This window comes from Dromiciops gliroides, chromosome 4 (genome assembly GCF_019393635.1).
Source record: "Dromiciops gliroides isolate mDroGli1 chromosome 4, mDroGli1.pri, whole genome shotgun sequence".
Classification (NCBI taxonomy): domain Eukaryota; kingdom Metazoa; phylum Chordata; class Mammalia; order Microbiotheria; family Microbiotheriidae; genus Dromiciops; species Dromiciops gliroides.
In genome coordinates, this window is record NC_057864.1 from 156,686,257 (window position 1) to 156,710,038 (window position 23,782).

General features: G+C 40.9%; 1 protein-coding gene across 1 annotated transcript; it reads right to left on the reverse strand.

The window, feature by feature from the left end:
- LOC122756284 (Fc receptor-like protein 4) lies at positions 1-21,729 on the reverse strand. Its single transcript, XM_044005479.1, has 8 exons — positions 21,602-21,729; positions 16,175-16,195; positions 14,802-15,047; positions 13,900-14,166; positions 13,380-13,664; positions 9,922-10,209; positions 9,172-9,309; positions 1-226 (listed from the first exon to the last, which is right to left on the reverse strand). Exons 1-8 carry the CDS (start codon positions 21,630-21,632, stop codon positions 204-206), a joined length of 1,299 nt encoding a protein of 432 aa, XP_043861414.1. The 5' UTR covers positions 21,633-21,729; the 3' UTR covers positions 1-203.
- Between the last annotated feature and the right edge of the window lie 2,053 nt (positions 21,730-23,782).

Here is a 23,782-nt window from a genome sequence, read left to right on the forward strand (position 1 = left end):
GGTATGGGACTCTCTCCTTATTGCTGGTGATGAAGACCCTGCTGATGTGAGGGGCAGGGATGTGGTGGTGAGAAGCAAGAGAGATCCAGCCTTCATGAGTCTCCTTTAAGTCCCTCTTCAGTCCTCTTCAAGCATGGAATTGCTTTGAGGGCAGCATCTGGCTTCCAGCCTCCAGAGAGAAGAAGGAAGAGCCCAACCCCACTTCAGGCTGTTAAAGGAAAAGGCTCTGGAAAGACATAGTAAGGGCAGACAGTCTCCATCCTGTCCCCATTCCCAGCTTGCTACACTAGAGACTTTCAGGGAGTTTTCCCATGGGTGAGATTCATGACATTCTCTTTTGGTTGAGCTGAGTGATCTCTTTCCCAATGGGAGAGTGCCTTCACTTTGTACTATCTGTCTGATATTCTCCTATGTATGCTTTCTCTGATTTCTATTTTGCTACCGATTTGAATAAATAGGTTTTCTTTTCTATTTTGATGTGTATTTATTGTGGAACTGGTGGGAAAGGGCTCAAGCCTTGAATATAGATATTGAGGTTCTCTCTCTCCCCCCAAATGGCAAAGTGCTCAGAAGTTAGATGGGACTCAATCATGTTCCCTAGATTAGTAATATTTAAGGGGGCTGATAGACTTCTCAGCTGGCAGCCCCTCTCTCTGGGGAGACCAGAGTGGTGTTTTCAGGACCCAACTTCTTGCTTTCCCCTCCTGGAAGGAATTAACACCTCCCTTGGAGAAATGTGGAGGGGAGAAAAGGCTAGAGATGCCTATTCTGTTTTCTTTCAAGCCACACAACACTAACCCTCACCTCTCCTCTATATGTAGAGTTCTTCCCTACATTAAAAAAAATCATTAAACAGAAACTTCCTGATCTGTAATTTCTACATCCTAGGTCACTCACTCTTTTCCCCACCCCTTCCTTCTCTCCTTCCCTACCCCTGCAACTGAGCAAGTTCTTCCCCAAACAAATTAGGTAAAGCTAAGGAAATTAATGATTCAGACACATAGTCCCAGATGAAATCTCATCTCATCACTACTCCTCTCTCTCTGTTGGCCTTCTGTCACTTAATGCATTGTTGCCTAATTCGTGGCCCAAAGCAGGCTCAAATAAACAGCAGCCTTGACCTTCCCAGTTCAGCCTTCCATCAAGCAGTCACCTACTCACTAACTCCTGGGCCCCAACTCCTGATGAACTATCCAGTCCTTCAGTCCCATAGTCTATGCCCCTGCTGCCTAGGTCACCTGGCACTGCCTCTCAAACACTTGGTCCTGCTTCATAGAAGAGCCATCCCCTTCTTCATTCCCCTCTCCCCTCCTCCACCCTGTCAGACTATTCATATTTACTGTGCTCCCAACACTAAACTTCCTTCTTGGTGCAGACCTTTCTTTACAATACTCAGGGTAGTTTTCAAACTTTTCAGACCAGAGACAGGTCTGGAGCCTACTTCCTTATAGTGTTAAATAGCCTGGAGGCTGGAGGCTTGAGAGCCCTCCTCTGAGGGCACACAGATGCATCTTCTTTCCTGTTAGGACCTACCACATCTCCCCAGTCCAGACAAAGAGGATCTGAAACTCTTTGACACTGGCATAAAGGAGTGGTGATAGCCTGTCTTCTAAGAGCACCCAAAGCCTTAATAAGCTATGGTGGTCTCTCCTCTGCCATCTTGGCTCCACCCCCTCTTTACTTTATTTCCTGTCTTTTTTCACCATATCCTTCCTCAAAAGTGCTTTGCTTTTTACTGTCCCTTCCTCCAATCTTCCCTACCTTCCTATGCATTGCCCTCCTTATCCCCCTACTTTCCCTCAGGGAAAAATATATTACTCTGTCTACTTGAGTGTGTATGTTATTCCCTCTTTGAGCCAATTTTGAAGAGACTAAGGCTCACTCTCTCCCATGCTCCTTCCCTATATTCCCTTCCACTCCATGAACTTTTCCTTGTTTCTTTTATGTGAGCTACTTTACCACATTCCACCTCTCCCTTTCCCTTTCTTCCAATGCATTCCTCTTACCCCTTAATTTTATTTTAAAGATGTCATCACGGGTCAGCTAGGTGACACAGTGGACAAAGAACCAGCCCTGGACCCAGGAGGCCCCAAGCCCATATCTGGCACCAGACATAAGCCACCCCACTCTGCCAGCCCCACAAAAAACAAGGATAAACAAAAAATAAATGCTTTACAGATATCATCCCTTCATATTCAATACATACCTGTGTCCTCTGTCTAAATATATTCCTTTCAGCTGTCCTAATACTGAGAAAGTTCTTATGTTTTCCTACCTTCTTAAGGACTCTCCCTTTAGTCTAATTCTGGTCAAAATTCTGTTCTTGAATTAACTTTCTCTCTTCTGGGGCTAGGAAGAAGCAATACTTGTAGGCTCTTTAGCATATCTTTAGTCCTTTGCAAGATGGCCAAGTTTATCCTTGAAAGACTGTTACATTACAATTATTATATATGATATTATTTTATTCTATTATTCTATATAATATCATATAATCCTCATGTTACACTATGATTGCTCTTTTGAATGTCTTTTAGATGCCTTTTATCCTTGTCCACCTTGGGTGTCTTAATTCACCTGTCTTTTATCTCAAGGTAAGAAATCCATTTTAGTTTTTAGGACTCATCACACTGCGCCCCCTCCCCCAAATCCTACCCCTGGAGTTCTACTTCTACAACTAGAGAATGACTATGACAAGGAAACTATTTTAACAACACCCTTGCAAAATAGTCATTATTGTTCTTACTAGAGAATTCTTGAAGAATATATTGACTTTTTTCTCACATTTCCCAGCAACACATTACAGCCTATATACCCCCCTCTCTTTCTCTCCTCCCCCCCTCTTTTACTTTGTCTGTACTTCTCTCTTTCTTTCTGACTCTGTCTCTCTCCTCTCTCTTTTCTCTTTCTCTGTCTCCCTTTCTGTCTCTTATCATTGTCTCTCAACAATCAACCAATAATAATTTATTAAATATGTTCCAGGGGCAGCTAGGTGGTGCAGTGGATAAAGCACTGGCCCTGAATTCAGGAGGACCTGAGTTCAAATCCAGCCTCAGACACTTGACACTTATTAGCTACATGACCCTGGGCAAGTCACTTAACCTTCATTGCCCCAGAAAAAAAATCAAACCAAACCAAAAGAAAAAAAAGTTCCAGAAAATATTCTAGATAGTGGGGATATAAAGAGAAGCAAATCATAGAGTTTAGATTCCAATAGGGAAGACAACTTGAACATGTATTTATCCAAGGTAATCTTAGAGGAAAAGGGCCTAGAAGCTGAGGTGATTAGGAAAAGCCTAATGCTGAAAGTGGTACTTGAGCTGAGTCTTAAAGGAAACCAGGAATTCCCAGAGCCAGAGGTGAGGAGGGAGAGTATTTTAGGGATGGGAGTGGAATATAAAGGCCTAGCAATAAGAGACAGAATGTGGTATATGAGGGGTGGCAAGGAGGCCAGTATGGTTGGAATGAAGAGGGTAATTTGATAATGAATTTCATACTGAATTTGATAATGAATGAAGAGGCTAATTTGATAATGAAGCAAGGATGGATAAATTGTCACACAATGGGAAAAGGTTGATATGAAATCCTTTGAAGTGAAAAAAAGACAGCTATTAAATCAGTTTGTGCACACAATGACTGTCACATTAATCAAGTCTGATGTTAATTACCTCCAGTATTTGATACCCATGGTCCTCTATCTCTCCAAAAAGAAGAAGAAGGTCCATTCTCCTAGTTCTGTTCTGGTCAGAAACTTTGAGGATCTTCCCCTCTCAGATTGATGTTTTCATGATGGTAAATAGGCCATCTTTCGTCTCATTTTATAACTAGCCCTTAGTCATTGAATGTGCCTTACCTCAGACAAACTGAGGCCTGGGAAAGACTTTAATTTAGAAAGGCCAAGGTCATCTACTGAATCCTGGGCCATCACCAGTCATCTTAGCTTTTTTCTTCCCACTGGACTTAAATGACTCTGGGGGAGAGAGTGAGGATGACAATTCTGCACAGCTCTTCCTTACTTAACTCCAATTCAAGTGCAAATCAAATCATCCTCTTCAAGAACAAAGGATGAATAACAACACAATAATTACAACTTTTTCCAAGTAAAATTTTGAATGGCAGCAGAAGAAGTTGTATAGAAGGGAATGAATGAGAAGTTTTTATAGATTATTTTTGTTTATTTTGTTTTTTGGTGTTTTTTTTTTTTTGGTGGGGCAATGAGGGTTAAGTGACTTGCCCAAGGTCACACAACTAGTTAGTGTCAAGTGTTTGAGGCCAGATTTGAACTCAGGTCTTCCTGAATCCAGGGCCAGTACTTTATCCACTGAGCCGCCTAATTGGTTTTGTTTTTATTTAAAATTAAATATGTGGTAAATAATACAAAAAAGAGAAGAGATCACCTGAAAATGCTTTTACTTTATGTAATATGATCATTGGAGCCATCTTATAAAATCATATTTAGCACAGAAAGGGATTATAGATGTCATCAAGTCCATCCCCTTAATTTCACAGGTGATGAAAATGAGATCAGAGAGGTCAAATGATTCATCTGATGTTACACAGCTATTTAGTATTGGAGTCAGGATTCACACTCAAGACTCCCTGACTTCATGTCCAACACTCTATCTCCTATACCACACTGACTCCCTTTTTGGGTATGGAGAGACCTTGGTTACCTTTCCCCTCCCCATTACTGGTGGTATTTCATTGTGAGCTTGAGCATGTTAACTCTTTGAAAAAAATGGCCTTCCTTTATTCAAAGTGTTTGCTGTTGTCCAGTCTACTCTGAGAATTCCCCATGGCAACAAACAGTAGGACATAAGGTCAGAAGTTTGGGGTCTAAATCTCTGCTCTGTCACAAGCCACATAATCTTGGGAGGTGACTTATGACTCTGAGCCTTGGTTTCCTTATCTATAAAATGGGGATATGTGCTTATACTGCCTACCTGAGAAGGGTGTTATGAGGAAAATTACTTATAAAGTGCTAAACATAGATGAGCCACAAATAGTAATCTTCTAAGTTGGGGTCCTTTTTGAATAAACTGTGCATAGATATGTATTTTGGGGTAAAATTGGTGATAAGGGTATAAGAATTTCTTAGTGAGTCAGTAGGCAAAGTTTTATCTGGGGGATGGGGGTGGGGTGGTGGTATGGGGCACCATAACATAAATCAATAATTGTTGATGTTTAAAAGCATAAGTGGCCTAAATTAAATGGTCCAGAAACTCAAGGGAGCCACACACAAGGGATGGGGTCTTGGGAAGAGGAATTGAGCCTTCTAGTACCCGGTTAGGAGCCTTTAAACCAAACTTGAGGAGAGCATCTAAGGAAATAGCTAGACCATGATATATTTATAAAGCTTGAGGAAAGTCTAGTTGTATTGTGGGCAGGTAACTTTCCTTCACTGTTTGCTCATACCCTTTGTATTATCTACCAATCCACTCCCCCGACCTATTTAAAAAAGAAAACAAAAGAACACCTTTACTTAAATCCCAAAATGGCTTGCACCTGATAAGGAGAAGAGAGGTGTAGGGTTTGTGCAAAGCATAAGAAAGCTGTCACTGTGTTTGGGGATGTTCTAGAGTATAGGACCAGATTAAGTTATAGGACAAGCCCTGAGGCTTTGGATCAGTTTCAACAGATAACCTATGAGGTAAGGTGATGGGGCGACAGATTTGATCATCCTATGTGTGAACCCCAATTGCCCATAGTGGTGCCATTCCTGCCTGTTCCCTAGGGACTTGGGGCCCCTCTAAGTGCCTTATAAACATGAAATGCCTGGCACATAATTATTTAGAAATGGTTGTTGACTTGTCTTGTTGACTCACTTGGCCCAGTATTCTCCCTGTTCATCCCTTTATGGGCTCCTTCGTTTTCAGTGACTCTTTAAGAAGCAACAATTATGCAGCTATTGGATGAGACTATTCTCCATCCAAGGTCTCACATTAGGGTTTATTGTAGAGATCTCCCTTAAAGGAGTTGGAGCTGTCCCCTCCTTGTTTCTCATTGGTTACATGGAGATTCTCACTTCCTAATGGTCTCTCCCCTATCTGATGCATTCTACAACCACTTCCTCCCACTACAACCAGCTTCCTCCCACTGAGTCTGGATTGGTGCCTAGGGGATACACCTTCTGCTTGGAATAGACAGGTTCCCAAACCAGCTCCTCTGTTCCTAGAGTGGTTGAGTGCTAAAGTGGCATAGACAAAGATAGGTTTGGATGTGGGGAAAATAAAGTTAATTTACCATTTATCAAATAGTCAAACAACAAATACTTGTTACATTCCTATCATGTGCAAAACACTACCCTAACCTCAGAGTAGTGTGGCTTATCTACTTTCTAGAGGCAGATGATAGGTACTACAATGGAGAGGAGAAGCAGAGTTATCAGTGTCGTGATTTTGATGGAAAAAGATGTGGAATGAAACCCAGAAGCAACGAAATGCCTAAGATGACTTTCTTGATATCCTAAGCTGCTTGACTCCCCCCTCCCCATCAATTCCCCAAATTGACCTTGTGATTGCTTTGTACATATTTTATATTTACATATATATGTATGTGCATATGTATGAATGTATGCATACATACAAACATACAGGCAATATGGCATAGTGTGCTGACCTCACTGCCCAGAGACATGTTTAAGTCCTATTTATGACATATCCTGACTCTGTGATCTTGGTCAAGTTTCTCAAATTTTCTATGCCCTGTACAATAAGATTGTAAACTGATGAGAAGTTTTTGACCTCTACTGTCAAAGAGGATTTTCTTTCCTAAGAGTTTCTTACAGCAACAAAATCACAGGTCCAGCCCCATCCTTATCTCCATCTCTACCCCTGTCTTTATCCTTATCCGTATCCCCATCCTATCCCCACTCCTGTCCCTATTCCTATCCATAGCCTTACTACATGTGTACATACTATTTCTCCTATTAGAGTATTGTGGAAATTTATTTTGATTTGGGGACCCTACCTTTAGGCTGAGATTAGAAAGCCTTAGGCCCTCAGGGTCTCTCCCCCTCCTCCTCAGCTTCAGCTAAGGAGAAAAAGCCCCATGGGCTATACAAGACGCCAGGTCAGACAGCTGGGGGGAAAAAAAAAGCCCCCAGCTCCCTCCGACCTGAGCAGAACTATCTGAAGGATAGCCTGTGCTGAGGCATGAGGCTCGAGAGCACCCCCCCCCCCCACCAGCTGCAGCTCTGGCTGGCAGATTAGCTTGGTCTGTTGGGGCGGATTGAAGGAAGCCCCGAGATTTGAGTGGAGAGAAGAAAAGGTATATATAGACCTGGGAGTGAGACAGGAGGGGGGAGAAAGACTAGATAAAGGGAGACAGACTGGAGGACCGGCTGAGGATGGACTAGGCGGACTAGAGAAGGACGACGAGGAGAGAGGCTGACTAGAGGGGAGCGCGGATAAGGACGGAGGAGAGTTCCGTTCAGAAAAGGAGAGACGGGGCTGACAAGGTTACAGGCCTTAATACAAACCAGGGAAAGTGTAACATGCCCTGAGGCCTGAGGCGGCTAAGGCCCTTATTGTATTCAAGAAGTTCGAGGAGCAGCAGGTGGGAAAGAGACTACAGGAAAGCAGTCAGGTTGTACATTTTATTTCCCTGTATTCTTAATTTTCAACAGTATCTCATAAATAAACTCTGCTTGGATTATTTAGTTAAGAGGCTTCTTAATCCTGTGCTTATCAATTTGGGAGTGGAGCAGTGTGGTGGAACTTTATAAACGGCCCACATTAAATTAATGAAGTCAGATAGCCAAATAGTCAACAGTCCCTCTAGTCATCCATAGTTTAGCCCCCCAAAATTAGGTTATGCAATTCAAAAATATTTTTACAGTATAAACTCTTTGAGGGTAAGAACTATTTCATTTTTGTCTTTGTATCTTTAGCATTTAGCACAGTGCCTAGCACATAGTTGGCACTCAACAAATGCTTATTGATTAAGTGAATGAAAACATGCTCTAAAGAAGAATTTAAGATGTGCTCTCAAGAAGATCAATATAAGGCTCACAAGATACATGAAAAGCTAACCATTTTTGTCATTGTTCAGTGATTTCTCAGTCATGTCCAACTCTTCTTAACCCCATTTGGGATTTTCTTGGCAGATATACTGGAGTGGTTTTCTATTTTCTTCTCCCGCTCATTTTATAGATGAAGAAACTGAGGCAAACAGGATCAAGTAAATTGCCCAGAGTCACACAACTAATGAATATCTATAATTAGCAAAACCCTATAATAGATAGAAAATACTAAATGAGTGGTACAGATAGTGAGTATGAAAGGTTTTCAGAAGATGGAGAAATAATTATGAGCTTAGCTCTTCAGAGGAGGTAATATTTTAAGTTGGGCCTTGAAGGATGGGATGGCAGACGTGGAATTAAGGAACCTGGATTTCAGATTCCAATACTCAGATGAAAATTTGTCTATTAATGTAACGGGCTTATACAAATATCGATAATTATTATGATTGAAGGAACAACTTACTTTCTTTTTCATTTTCTCCTAGTGCCTAGTACAATGGGAGTAACTTAATAAGTATTTATGAATATTTGTAAATAAATATTTGTGAAAGAGTAAGAAAGAGAAGGAATTGAAGGTAGGATCTAGATAGGCAGAGAAGGAGGAAGGAGAACTTCAGGGAGCAAGACTAGCTTGAGAAAAGTTATAGAGATTAGTCTAGCAAAAAGAGGTTTTACATTGGGGATAAGTAGGAGATAAAGCTGAAAAGGTAGCTTGGGCCCAGACACTCTTCACTGAGGACTTTATCTTGTAGGCAATGGAGCCACTGAAAGTTTTTGAGCAGAAAAGTTAGTGAATATTGTTTGGGGAAGATTAACTTGATGTTAGTGTGTAGAGATGACAGAGAGATATTGGAGACACAGGGAGGCTATTGCAATAAAACAGGCATGGGATAATTAGATGCTGAACTGGGGTGAGAATACTGGAAAAGAGAGGGAAAATAAGAAATATGTTGTTACGGGCTAGTTACAAGGCCATGGTGACTGGCTATGTGAGGTACTGAAGAGTCATCCATGATGACTAAAAGTTTTATATCTGGGGTAACTGAACAAATGATGATGGCATTGAGAAAAATAAAGAAGAAAAGATAGCTTTTTGGGTAAAGATGATTCATTCAGTGTGTACCAACATTCAAGAAAGACAAATCACCAACCTGGTTTACTCCAAGGTCCAAAGAAAAATAGAAGTGCAGAAGCAGAGAGGACAACCACAATGAACTGGGTCACAATCAGTCCAAAGGCCAAGTCACCAATCTTTTCAGTTGAGTTGAATTGGGAGGAGAGACTTCTACCTAAGAGATCATAATAGATAAATTTGGGAATGAAGCTGTTCCCTGAGCTGGTGGCATTGAAGATAATCAAGTTAACCTAACCTCATTTACTCCCAGGTGTAGGTGGTTTAAGTTTTAGCTTATGTATACAAGCAGATGACTCATATATCTTCTTTATGAAAAAAATCCAGGATTGGTGTAGACCCTACGAGAGGGTCAAAAGAAGATGCCACCGTATTCCGCACTGCTGCCTGGGAATTCTGAGACAGATTAGCATACATAAAACAGCAATCCAGGGCAGGCTTGTTTTGGAATACATATCTGCATCCTACTAGTTTCCATAGTTTCTTCAGTCACTGATTCCTTCAATATACAATTATTAGGTGTCTGATGTCTGCAAATAACTTTCTAGGTCATATTTCCTCAGAGCTGTCTATAATTTTATAATTAATAATCCTCTGAACATTTGCTAAAGAAATAATACTCAATTTAAAAAATCTTTCTTTTCTTTCACAGAGGGTTCACTGTGCATAGCTGAGCTCTCTCTGACTTCCTGAGAACTGTCTTGTGACCTTTCAGGGGCCCCTCCCAGGTGAACATAGGCTGGCTGAGACAAATGGAGGTGGAACTCACTTCTCACAGTGACATTTGCCAACAGACTGCTTATGGTGCTGATGCTGTTGTCAGCAGTACAGTAATACTTCCCTGCATCACTCTCATTCATAGCAGAGAGCACAAACTTCTCCTCCAGAGACAGTTGAGTCTTCTCTCCCAGACTTGTATTAATGCCCTCTCTGTGCCAGGAAAATGTGATGTTCCCTGTGCCCTGAGATACTGAGCAGATGAGGACCAGCTTCTCTCCTTCAGTCACCTGCCCTCCAGAGGGCTGGGTCTCTATGAGGATGCCAGAGATGGGGATTCCTGGGTGAAAGCAAGGTGACACATGAGGTCCCTCCCTGCCTTTGGAGGATGTCAAAGGTGGTAGGGGAAGTTGCACCCAACTTGTACTTGTCTGCCTAATAGGAATGTAAGGAAACATAAAGTAAGGAAAGAAGTATATTAAAACAAAACATGGGGAATTATCTTGAATATATTAGTGGGGAGGAGTCATGTTTTCCCAGTTTAAGACAATGTTGATTCTCCATACATCATAAGATTCTGAACCACAACTTTGGCTTGGGTCATTCTAAATTCACAGGACCTAGAGGGGAACTGAGATGTTTGTCAGATATGATATAGAGGCTGGTGAGAAGTGTTAGTTCTTCCCTAAAGTAGTATCATTCAAAATACTCAAACCATATTTACCTTCAAGGCCCAGAGGAAAACCTTCTTTTATTTCTCTAGCCCATAATTATCTCTTTTCTTTACCTTTTTTTTTTAAGTGAGGCAATTGGGGTTAAGTGACTTGCACAGGGTCACACAGCTAGTAAGTGTTAAGTGTCTGAGACAGGATTTGAACTCAGGTACTCCTGAATCCAGGGCTGGTGCTTTATCCACTGCACCACCTAGCCTCCCCACAATTATCTCTTTTCTACTACCTCCTGTTCTAGAGTTAGATGATGAATGTAGTTCATCACTTATCTTTTCTCTGATTGTTTTCTGGGAATGACTTGTATTTCCTAATGCCATTGTGAGCACCTTGCATTCAAAAGCAATGCTCCAAGATATTTTGTATCTGCCATTCTGCACCCCTCCCTTCCCCAAGCACTGAGAATGGTATTGGCAAGTGCTCAATAAATACTTTTTGGAGGTTGCTGGACTGACATGAAGAGTAATGGCAGAGGGTTGTAAAATATTATTAACTAGTTCTGCAATTATGTGACTCTGTTGATCAGTTGAGGAATGGCTAAAAAAGTTCTGGTATATGATTATGATGGAATACTGTTGTGATTTAAGAAATGATGAGAGGGATGGGTTCAGAAATACCTCAAAAAACTTATATGAACTGATACAAATGGAAGTGAGCAGAACCAGAACATTGTACAGAGTAACAGCGATATTGTAATGATGATCACCTGTGAAAGACTTAGCTACTCTGAATCTAATTCTTGATAAATGAAAGGACTCCAGCATCTGGGATAGGAACTCAGTATTTGACAAAAACTGCTGGGAAAACTGGAAGATAGTATGGCATAAACCAACATCTTACAATGTATACTAAAATAAGGTCAAAATGGATACATGAAGGGTGCAAGTCCTGGCCCTGGATTCAGGAGGACCTGAATTCAAAACCAGCCTTAGATACTTGACATTTACTAGCTGTGTGACCCTGGACAAGTCACTTACCCCTCATTGGCCCACCCCCCCAAAATGGGTACACGATTTAGACATAAAGGGTTATACCATAGGTATATTAGGAGAGGAAGGAATAGTTTACCTCTCAGATTTATGGAGAGAACAATTTATGACCATACAAGAGATAAAGAATATTATGAAAGACAAAATGGATGATTTTGATCACATTAAATTAAAAAGGTTTTGTACAAACAGAAGCAATGCAGCCAAAATTAGAAGGCACTCAAAGAGCTGGGAAACAATTTTTACAGCCAGTGTTTCTGATAAGGGCCTCATTTCTAAAATATGTAGGGAATTAAATCAAATTTATAAGAATGCAAGTGATTCCCCAACTGAGGAATAGTCAATGGATATGAACAGGCAGTTTTCAGATGAAGAAATCAAAGTTATCTATTGCCATATGAAAAAAATGTTCTAAATCACTATTTATTAGAGTAATGCAAATTAAAACAACTCTGAGGTACCACCTCACACCTATAAGATTGGCTAACATGACAAAAAGGGAAAATAATAAATGTTGGAGAAGCCGTGGAAAAAAAGGAATGCTAATGCTTTGTTGGTGGAGTTGTGAACTGATCCAACCATTCTGGAGAGCAATTTGACCCAGTAATACCACTACTAGGTATGTATCACAAAGAGATCATAGAAAAGCAGCTGTCTTTGTGGTGGCAAAGAATTAGAAATTGAGGGAATGCCCATCAATTGGGGAATGGCTGAACAAGTTGTAGTATATGAATGTAATGAAATACTATTGTGCTGTAAGAAATGATGAGCAGGCAGATTTCAGAAAAACCTGGAATGCCTTAAGTGAACTGATGCTGAGTGAAGTGAATAGAACCAGGAGAACATTGTACGTAGCAATAGCAACATTGTGTGATGATCAACTCTGATATACTTAGCTCTTCTCAGCAATACAACGATCCAAGACAATTCTAAAGAACTCATGATGGAAAATGCTCTCCATATCCAGAAAAAAGAACTGTGGATTCTGAATGCAGATTGAACCATACTGTTTCAACTTTTGTTTTTGTTTTTTTGAGATTTTTCCCTTTTGTTCTTATTCTTTTACAACATGACTAATGCATAAATATGTTTAATGTGATTATATATATAACAAATCAGATTACTTTCTGTCTTGGGGAGAGGGGAGGGAAGGGAGGGAAGGAGGAAAATTTGGAACTCAAAATCTTATGAAAACAAATGTTGAAAACTATCTTTACATGTAACTGGAAAATAATAAAATACTTTTATGATTAAAAAAAGACAGCTACTCTGATCAAGACAATGATACACAAAATTGCAAAGGACTTATAATGAAAAATTCTGCTTACCTTCAAAGAGAACTTATGAACTCTGAGCACAGATTGAAAAGAAAATTTTTCTCTTTTATTTTTCTTACTTTTTTGCAACATGACTAATGTCAAAATATATTTTGCATGATTTTATATGTAGAATTGATATGATATTGCTTGCCTTCTCAATGGGTGGGGAAAGGTTTGGAAGGAGGGAGAAAATTTAAAACTCAAAACTTTGAAAAAGTGCTTGCTCAGAGTGGGATTCACACTGCTTGCTTACAGCAAATTTCTGTTACTTGCTCCCATCAAGTTATTTGCTTATAACTCTATTGATTCCTAATGCAACAGAAGACCCACGGAAAAGCTAATTGACTGTTTCCAATACCACTCCCATTCCCAGAGGAAGAGGAAAAACACATCAGAAAGTATCCCAAGGTCTAACCTGATGCCAGTGCCCTTCCCTCCACTTCTCAATCCCAGCCCTGCATCACTGACACTCACTTTTCACACTGATCTTCACAGGGTTGCTCTGTTTCCTGATATTTTGAGCCACTGCTTTTGCCTTACACCAGTATGATCCTGAGTCTTCCCTCCAGATGTTTGGGATGTGGAGCACCTGGGACTTATTCCAGCCTGATGTGATGACCCTGCCATCTCTGATGAAGGAGAAGTGCAGCTCTGTGCCTGACCTCTGTGGAGGAAGCTGGGTCTCACAGCTCAGGGTCACTGAAGTTCCCTCGCTGGGCTCGGAGGTTGTGGTTTTCAGCTCAGGGGGTGAAAACAGTTCTGGAGAGAGGAAGCAAACACAGTGCCCAGGACAGTGAGTGTCTGAGCTCCTGAGGTGACATGTCTTGTTTTCTCAGCTGAACAGATGAAGAGACACCCAGATGACTCCATCTCATTTCCTTTCTATACTCCAGTCATGAGCTCTTTCCTTTTATGTGCCTACTGAGCCCTCCACACACAGACCCAGGCCCAGAAGAGCACTTCCCCTTCTGCTCCCCAGGGTTGAAGCTCATACCTTGGACTTTGAGCTCTACTCTTCTCGAACTTCTTTTCCAAGTAATTATTTTATACATAGGAACTCCTGTGCAGTAATATTTGCCACTGTAACTTAAGCCAACTCGTGGGATGGTGAAATTAGAGTGTTTACGGAAATAAGAAATTATCCTTCCATCTTTATAGTATGTCACGTTTGTGACTGTCACATCACCATCACGTTCTTGGCATCTCAGAATCAATGTGTCTCCTTCAAACACAGAATATGGGGTCTGCAGGATCAGCGAATCTGTAAGAGAACCCAGGAGACATTAGACACTCAACCCCCATATTTCTGTCCCATCCTTCTTCCAATTGTCTTTATTTTATTAATTATTTATTTATTTTGCAGAGCAATGAGGGTTAAGTGACTTGCCTAGGGTCACAGTGTCAAGTGTCAAGTGTCTGGGGCTGGATTTGAACTCAGGTCCTCTGCACCACCAGCTGCCCCTCCAATTGTCTTTATGCGCCAACCTGGAGATTATCTAGTATATGGTGGGAGATCCAGGTTCCCCCTGTGCTTCCCACTTGACCCAGATATCTCACCAGGTCCCTCTCCTGGAACAAGGAGCTTTCCTAGATGATGTTCTCTCAGATAAATCCCAACCTATCTGCTTTGGGAAGGGAGTCCCATCCTTTACTGTATTACTCTCAGTGGTCAGGGTTAGCCCCTCGCTGCCAGGGGATCTCAGAGTATCCAGCTGATTTCTGAATGACTAAAGGAGAGTCATGGAGGGTGGCACCTTCAGTTCTGCTGCTGCCCCAGTGATATCATATGGCATTCTAGAGCCTCCAGTTCCTCTCTCCTCTTTTCCCTTCCTCCCTCCCTATGGGAGGCTGCACTTAGAAACTCTGCCCTGAGGCTTGACTTCTCTCTGTCCTCACCAGAAGAAACTACCAGGTTCACAGGATCACTGAGGGCTGAACCCTGGGTCTGGCATCGGTACTGTCCAGTCTGATTAGTCTCAATGCTGTTTGTAGACCAAAATGCTTGCAATTGTTGGTTTTTGTACCACTGAGTTATCGCTGGTTTGGAGGAGTTGAATCCATGGCACGTCAGAGTCACTTTCTCCCCATTGAAGATAGTAGTCCATGGAGGGCTGAGGTGGACCACAGCCTTCTTTGCAATTGCTTGATGGGAAAAAAGGACAGCATAAGTTGAAGGTGCCTGCACATAATTCCCTGGCATATGGGAGAGGAAGGACAGGAGCAGGGAAGTCTTGGCCCCACACTCCCCTGGGATGGGACCCTGAAGCTTGGAGTTCTAGGCTTAGGTCTCCTGTCCTGGCCTCCAACACATACACAGTCCATTTACCAACCAGAAATCTAATCAAAATCAGAGAATAGCACCCTGGCTTCCTAAAATGCTGAGCCTCCATCTGATTCCAGTCCAAACTCACAGGGGAGGTAAGAGATTGAATAAAGATTGGTGGGGGGAGGGAATTAAAAGTGCCAAAATGAACCTAGGAGATCAGGACTTATGCTGTTTTAATGATAGGCCAGGTCCCCAGGAGACTGGCTTGGTTCTGAAGCCTCCTTGGAAACTGACATCCAATCCAATTAGACATTCAAGATGTGGTCTCTTTCCTACTTTCTTATGCTATTGGTACATGTTATCACATTCCATCTTTCACCCATGTGAAAGAGGCAGTGCGATTGTTATTATCACCATTTTATAGATGAGAAAGTTTAACTTGGAGGTAAAATGACTTGTCTAAGGTCACACTGGTAGGTAGTTTCAGAGTCTACACTTAAACCCAAGTCTTTTGATTCTAAGTCTAATACTCTTTCCACTTCCTTGTTTTTGAAGGACCTAAGTTTAAATTCTAGTTTCAAGCTGTGTGATCCCAGACACATGATATCACCTAATTGGGCCTCAGTTACCTTTTCTGTAAAATGAGGAGATAAAATAGATCATTTATAAGGTCTTTCCCAGAACTAAAATGTAAAAGTTCAAAAGATGGTCCTATTTGGATCAGGTTGCCCCAGGGACACCCCACAAGTCCTCAAAATAACAGAAAACTATATCAATGCCTGGTGGGCAAAAGAATCCTGAGCAATAGCCATCAAGGGACTTAGAGTAGCTTGAGCCTGACCCATGGAATCAGTCAGGGAAGAGAATTGTGGCACTGCAGACCTCAGCCAAGAGGTGCTGGACAGGCCAAGCCACTCCAGATAGGCCTCTGTGGGCATCCTGTGGTTCTGAAGGAGACTGCATTACCCAGAGACCCCAGAGAGCAAGGAAAAGGGTAACTCACAAGCTTGTCTGCTGACCAAACCTGTGGAAGAGATAAGAGTCATATGTTAAACTTAGATGTTAAACTGAATGGAGATTTCCCAAACTTTTCACCTTTTCCAACATTTTTTTTATGCTTGTTCTTTTTTTTAATTAATAAAGTATTTTTTCCCCATTACATGTAAAGATAGTTCTCAACCTTTGTTTATACAAGCTTTACAATTTCAGATTTTTCTCCCTCCCTCCCCTCCCTCCCCCCTCCCCTAGACAGCAGGCAATCTGATATAGGTTATATATATATATATATACACATAATAACATTAATCCTATTTCTGCATTAGTCATGTTATATCAACTTTTCCAACTTTGCAGGAATTCTTCAGATCCCTCTGTGATTTTATCTACAATTTTTAGTCACCTAGTAATACTTGGCCTAAAAGAAATCTCCTAGATCTTGACTCTTTTTAAAAAGTCCATCACAACCTGGCCCCAACCTCTCATATGTTATGCTGTTTCATTGGCTTTGTGAGCCTGCTACACTGGCCTGTCTGTTCTTTTCCCATGACCTTTCATCCCTGGACTCTCTCCTTTGCACAGTCTGTGCTCCAATGCTGAGAATGCATGTCCTCTTCACATCCATTCATAATATCCCTCTCCTCCTAAGGATTCACCTCAAGCACCTACTGCTTCTTACTCTATCAATACATGTTTCAGAGTCCAACGTTTTGTCAATGGGAACAAAACTTCAGGCTCAGTAGAGTGTTTTAAAAGATCCCCAAAATATTTTGGGGAATGCTTTATACTCTGCTAAAGAAGATCCAGTCTTACAGGTACGCTTGGACTCTTGTCACCACTTGTATACCCTTGAAAGAAAAATTGAGCTTCTTCAGTAAGGAAAATACATTTTTTTCATATTTTCAGTATTCCACTCTATTTTACTTCACATGACAAGTATTGTATTTTTCCCCATTAGAGCAAAAGGTTTACAAATGTTCTTCCTCCCTCTTCCCAATCTTTAGGCTTTCTTCCACCTTCAAGAAGAAAGATCAATAGCAGACTGTTTGACTACCAGGTCCCTCTGAAGGTCTTTGCTAGTTTTCCAAGGCATCAATATTTTGTCAGGTTTTATAAATAATTTATCTCAGTGTTGTTTTGAATTTCTGATTTCACTTTTCCTTAGTATGACTCATCTTGATTCATTGTAGTCTTGAATGATAGTTGAAATATTTGCCTTCTTCACACCTACAGCCATTGGAGTAAGTGGATTATGCACTTCATGACCAACAACTTCTGTATGTTTCCTTGGAATAATAGTCCTTCTAATTGATCCTCATATAATGTGTATCTTTCTGCATTCTCTGGACATTATCTAGATAATCAGTGCCCAAGATCTGTGGTGACCAGCAAAAATAGGTTTCATAATAGCAACTTGATTTTTTTTTTAAAAAGAAAGTATATTATAAATCTTACATGTTACTTTAAAACTGTCTTGTTTGTGCTTCCTTCTGGTCTCCATTTTCTCTTCTTAGCATTTGGGAAAATATTTCAATGGCCCTCTTGTTTTCTGTCATTATTATTTCTAACCCTTTCTGCCAAACTCCATCCTCAATTAAAACATGAAATAAAGAAAAAACCTCTACAACAAATAAGCCATAGGCAAGCAAAATGAATCCACACAGTAGGCATGTTCAAAAATGCATTTCTCTTTCTTCACCTTTTGTCCATCACCTCTGTCAGGAGGGGGTTAGCATATTTCATCTTTGGTCCTTTGGAGATATGGTTGGTCATTGCATTGATCAGAATTGTTGTTTTCCTTCACAATGCTTCTGAACTTATATAAATTGTGCCCTGGTTTTGCTCACTCCACTTTGTTTTAGTTCATGTTGTTGTTTCTGGCATTGTTGTGGAAAACCCTTCCTAACCTGGTGCAAAGGCACATGTACACAATTCTTAATTTTTACATGCATAAATGTATATGGATTTTACAAGTCATATCCCACTTGCTCTTCAACCTAGTCACATTGGCTTTCTTGTTGTTCCTCAAACAAGAAACTCCATCTCCCAACTCTAGGTTTTTTCCCTAGCTGTCCCCACTGTGTGTCATGCCCTCCTTCCTCACCTTCCTCATCCTGTGCTTCCTTCCTTGCTTGGCTTTCTGGTTCCCTAAAATCCTCTCTTCTACAGGAATCCTGTTCTAATCCTTCTTAATTCAAGTGTTTTCCCTATTTTGATTGTTTCCTATAATATAAAGAAGTAATAAACTATTTGGTAATGGTCACCTCCTTAATTTACCTACTACCCCATTCACCATGACAGTTTTTACAGACCTTTTCATCTGTCCTCAAACCTCTCATAGTTCCCTCTTCTCTCTTCTCAGTTGAGAACTTTACCTCATATTTCAAAGTAGTCTATTCACTGAGGATTCCCTCTTCTCTCCTCTTCCTTCACCTCTATCTGGCATGAAGAAGTGGTCCTTCTTCTTGCCAAAACAAGCTCCTCTACATAAACAGGTGATCCCATTCCTTCCCATCTTCTCCAGCAGATTGTCTCCTCTATGGTCCCCAATCCCACTAATCTTTGATCTCTCCCTGTCTATTGGTTGCTTCCCTACTGTTTACAAACATGTCCATCTCTCTCTCCTCCTCAAAAAACCCTCAATTGGTCCATCCATCCCAACTACCTCTTGCCCTATATCTCTCCTCCTCTTCATGGCCACAGTCCTTGAGAAGGCTCTCTTCAGTTGGTGCCTTTACTTCCTTTCCTCTCACTTCTTTTTTAACTCTCCACAGTCTGGCTTCAGATCTTATCTTTCAATGAAACTGCTCTCTCTCCAAAGTTAGTAAAGACTCCTTAATTACTAAATTTAATGGTCTTTTCTCAATCCTCATCCTTGTTGATCACTCTGAAGCCATTTACATGGTCAGTCACCCTCTTTCTCTTTGATATTCTCTTCTGTCTACATCCTGGTGACACTACTCTGTCCTGGTTTTCCTTCTACTCTCTGACCACTCCTACCTATATGATTATTCCTCAGTCTTCTTTTCTGGATCTTCATCCAGGTTGTACCTGCTAACCCTAGGTGTCCCACAGAGCTTTGTCCTTGGCCCTCTACTCTTCTCCCTCTATATTATTTTGCTTGGTGATTTAATCAATTTTCATGTATTCAATGGTCTCCTTTGTGCAGATGACTTTAAAATCTCATTGTCTATCCCTAAGATCTCTCCTGACCTCATGTCTTGCATCTCCAACTGCCCCGACATATTTCAAAGTAATTGTTCCAGAGACATTTCAACTCAACATGTCCAAAACAGAATGTATTATCTTTCCACCCAATCCCTTTCCTCTTCCTAACTTTTCTACTACTATTGAGGATACTTCCCATCCTCCCAGTCACCCAAGCTTACAACCTAGATATCACTCTCAATTCCTTACTCTCATTGCCCATATCCAATCTCCTGCCAAAGCCATTGGTTTTACCTTCATAATATCTCTCATGTATATTCCTTTCTCTCTTCTGACACTGCCACCACTGTGGTGCAGATCCTCATTACCTTACACTTAAACTATTATAATAACCTGCTGGCTGGTCTCCCTACCATAAGTTTCTCCCTACTCCAATCCATCCTCCACTCAGATGTCAAAATGATCTTCCTAAAAGCACAGATCTGAACATATCATACCCCTACTCAGTAAACTCTAGTGGCTCCCTATTACCTCCAAGATCAAATATAAATTTTCATTCCTTCAAAATCTTTCATCAATTGACCCCTCAGATTTTCATTTTTCCCACCCCTTACATGCTCCTCCCCCCAAACACACTCTGTGATCTTGTGTCACTGGCCTTGTTGCTGTTCCTTTTGTAAGAGACTCCATCTCATAACTCTGGGCACTTTCATTGTCTCCCATACCTGGAGTTTTCTCCTTCTTCATCACCACCATTACCAGGCTTCCCTGGTTTTCTTCAAGTCCCAATTAAAACCCTCCCTTCTACAGGAAGCCTATTCTGATCCCCCTTAATGCTATTGTCTTGCCTATCTTGCTTGTACAGTCATTTGCATGTTATCTCCCCCATTGGACTGTGAGCTCCTTGAGGGCAGGAACTGTCTTTTGCTTCTCATTGTATCTGCAGTGCTTAGCACAGTGCCAGGCACATAGTAGACAATACCTGTTAAATGACTGGCTGACTACTCTACTGCAGGCCTTAATTACTTCTTTTTTGTTTGTTTTTTGTTTTTGTTTTTTTATGGGGTAATGGGGGTTAAGTGACTTGCCCAGGGTCACACAGCTAGTAAGTGTCAAGTGTCTGAGGCAGGATTTAAACTCAGGTCCTCCTGAATCCAGGGCTGGTGCTTTATCCACTGTGCAACCTAGCTGCCCCTCCTTAATTAGTTCTTGCAGAGACCACTGCAATAATTTCCTAATTGATTTCTTTTTTTTTCAATCTCTCTCTTTCCCAATCTATGTATGCCATAGCACCAAGTTAATTTTTCTCAAACACAAATGAGATCACATCACCCTCCAACTCAAAACTTCTTAATCACTCCTTATTCCCTCTAGAATAAAATATATTTTTTAAAAATTCCTTCTGGTATTTAAATCTCTCATCAATTTGCCTCCCACTTATTCTGATTTTCTTTCTTATTGCTTGCCTTTGTGTACTTTTCACTTCAATTAAACTGATGCAGTAGTTGTTGCACCAAGACAGAAATGCAAACAGAAACACACACCATTTATAGAGGATATGCACCATTTATATGTCTCTTATCTCTCTCTTGACAAAAGTGGTCCTCCCCATATGTAATGGGTCCACTCATCTTGGAATCTCTAGATTCCTTTAATACATAGCTCAAGTTCTGTCCCCCAATAATAGGATTTTCCTTAGCCCAGTTGTCAACAGACTCATCTTTTTGAAAATACTCTATTATTCTGAATGTATTTTGAATTTAGTTATCTGTGTAACTCGAACACAGGCCCTGTGCCATTTTTGCTTATGCAACACCAGCCCCCTCTTTCAGTGCCTTGCTTTGGAAAAAAAAGCATTTGAATTAAATTGGTTCCTTTGTAAAACAATTCAGAGCAATTCATCTTTAACATCTCTGTCTAGCTAACTTTCTTGAACTTTTAAAATTAAAAACAGATGTATCAGAGACCTAGAACTGATGTCAGCATTTTTTCCCCACAATATCAATGTTGTTCATTTTCCTGTTGTTTTTCAAGTATTCTAGATTTGCCTAGTTTTCCTTCTCTCCACATTTGCCCTGGTTCTACAGCCCTGATCTTAAAGAAGAGATTGAATTTTCTGTCTATTTGAAGAGATAGCTTCCCATCTCCCCTGTCTCTCCCAGCTTTCCCAGGGCAGGGGATTTTTATTCTAGGGAAAATATGTTCTCAGAAAACCAGAATTCTATCTGGCCCCACTCCAGGTCCCCCTCTGAGTCACTGTACTCACCAAAGGCCAGCATCAATACCCACAGCAGCATGGGGGTAGATCTGAAGTTACTGGAAGAGGGTCTTTTCCAAGCAATAGAAGATGATAATTCAAAGATCAGAATCAAAGTGTTTTCAAGCTGCTCTTCAAAATAGAGCCAGTGAAATTAGAAAAAGGGAAGTCAAAGAGACCTCCCTCATCTGTTAACCCACATTTGCTCATCTGGAGACACTGAGAAAACATAAGATATTCTATTTGGAAGCATAGCTCAACTACACATTCTATCCTCTCCCTGCCTTGCTTGGCCTGTGATGATCCTTAACTTCTTCATCTGCTACACCCCAACAGAACAGGTTTCTTTGGGTCCAGTTTCCCAGGAGAAATTGCTTCAATTTACTCTTTCTGATTTCAGGGGGAATGTCGGGCTGTGGTCTTTTTTTGAATCCCACTATATCTGCTTTTCATCTTTTAGGGAGCATCTCCCTCCACCACTTTGAGACATGTTATATTTCTTTTCTTTTCTTTTCTTTTTTGTAGAGCAAATGAGGGTTAAGTGACTTGCCCAGGGTCACGCAGCTAGCAAGTGTCAAGTGTCTGAGGCTGGATTAGAACTCAGGTCCTCCTGAATCCAAGGCCAGTGCTTTATCCACTGCACCACCTAGCTGCCCCCCCATGTTATATTTCTTTCTTCATTTATAGTCACACCTGTGAAAATTTGATCAGTCACTTGTGTGGTGATTAAAACGTTCAAGGCACCATTTCTGGGGTAGTTTAATCATTTTATTAATAAGGTCAACAAGTTATTAATAAAAGGATGATCATTTGGCCACCTCTCTTAGGCCAAAGACCCCTAATGGCAGTGGGGTCACATTTTATATGCCCTTTGAAGAGGAGGTGTTCCCAAGGAGTGCCTACTCAACTCTGATTGGTTAATCAAATGAGAGGTGGGCTATTTTAGGGTATGTGACTTGGGTCACTCAAATCTTGGTCAAAGAGACATCAATTTCTATATTATCTGTCTTGATAATAGGGAGAATCAACATTTCCCAGGACTTGTCTAAGCAAACACTATGAACAGGAATACACCCATTAACCCAAACTTGGAATTTCACTTACTATCTGATTAAATCATAGCCTGAGTTTTCCCACACTGGTTGCTTTCTGGATGAGAAATTAGAAAAGGGAAAAACCTTGGTCCTAGTAAAATAACCAATTACTAAATATAAGAGAGAAGTATTCATTTCTCACATTTGAGGGCTACATTCTAATGTGTCCCTCATTCTGATATCATCAATGAGTTTTCATCTTCATCCTTTTCCTCTTTCTTCTCCTCGGCCTCTAACATCCCAGTTAGTCATCTAACCATCACCTTTCTTATATCATTGGTCCTCTTCAAGAACTAAGGATGAACAACAATCTGTGAGGAGTAGTAGCTGCCCCCATGGGGACCCAACCAGTCAGTTCTAGTTGGACAATGCTGCTATTTCCTCCTCCTCTTCTTCTCCTTCCTTCTCCTTTTCCTCTTCTTCTGTCTACATGGGGGAGTAATACCCTCCATGTGGGTGCTCTGTCCAAAGGAATATAAATTTTGATCACATACTTCACAAAGTTTCTTGAGGTTTGGGGGCTAGATTTTTTATCTGCCCTACTTATTTATCCCATCAAAATTTTTTCTTTCTTTTTTTTTTTGGAAAAAATACTGGAACAATTAACTACTTTATCTAATGTAGTTTTTACTTATCTTTCCTTGAAATATATTTTTGGAAAACTAGGCTTAGATAAAGCCCATTGGGGTGCAATGGAGCTAGTTGACTATGATTTTAAACTCAAATCACTCTAGCTCTCACTGATTGGTCAATACTAGGTCTCAGCCCAAGTCTCACTTGTTCATTGTTTGAGTTCTGATGGTTCAGAGTGAAGGGTTATTTTGTGGGTTTGTTGTTTTTGTTTTTTTGCAGGACAACAAGGGTCAAATGACTTGCCCAGGGTCACACAGCTAGTATGTGTCAAGTGTCTGAGGCTAGATTTGAACTCAGGTCCTCCTGAATCCAGGGCCAGTGCTTTATCTACTGCGCCACTGAGGTGCCCCTCATGGAACACAAAGTCTTAAAAAATTTGATGTCAAAATTTGTATTTACATGTAATTTGGGGGCAGCTAGGTGGTACAGTGGATAGAGCACCGGCCCTGGAGTCAGGAGAACC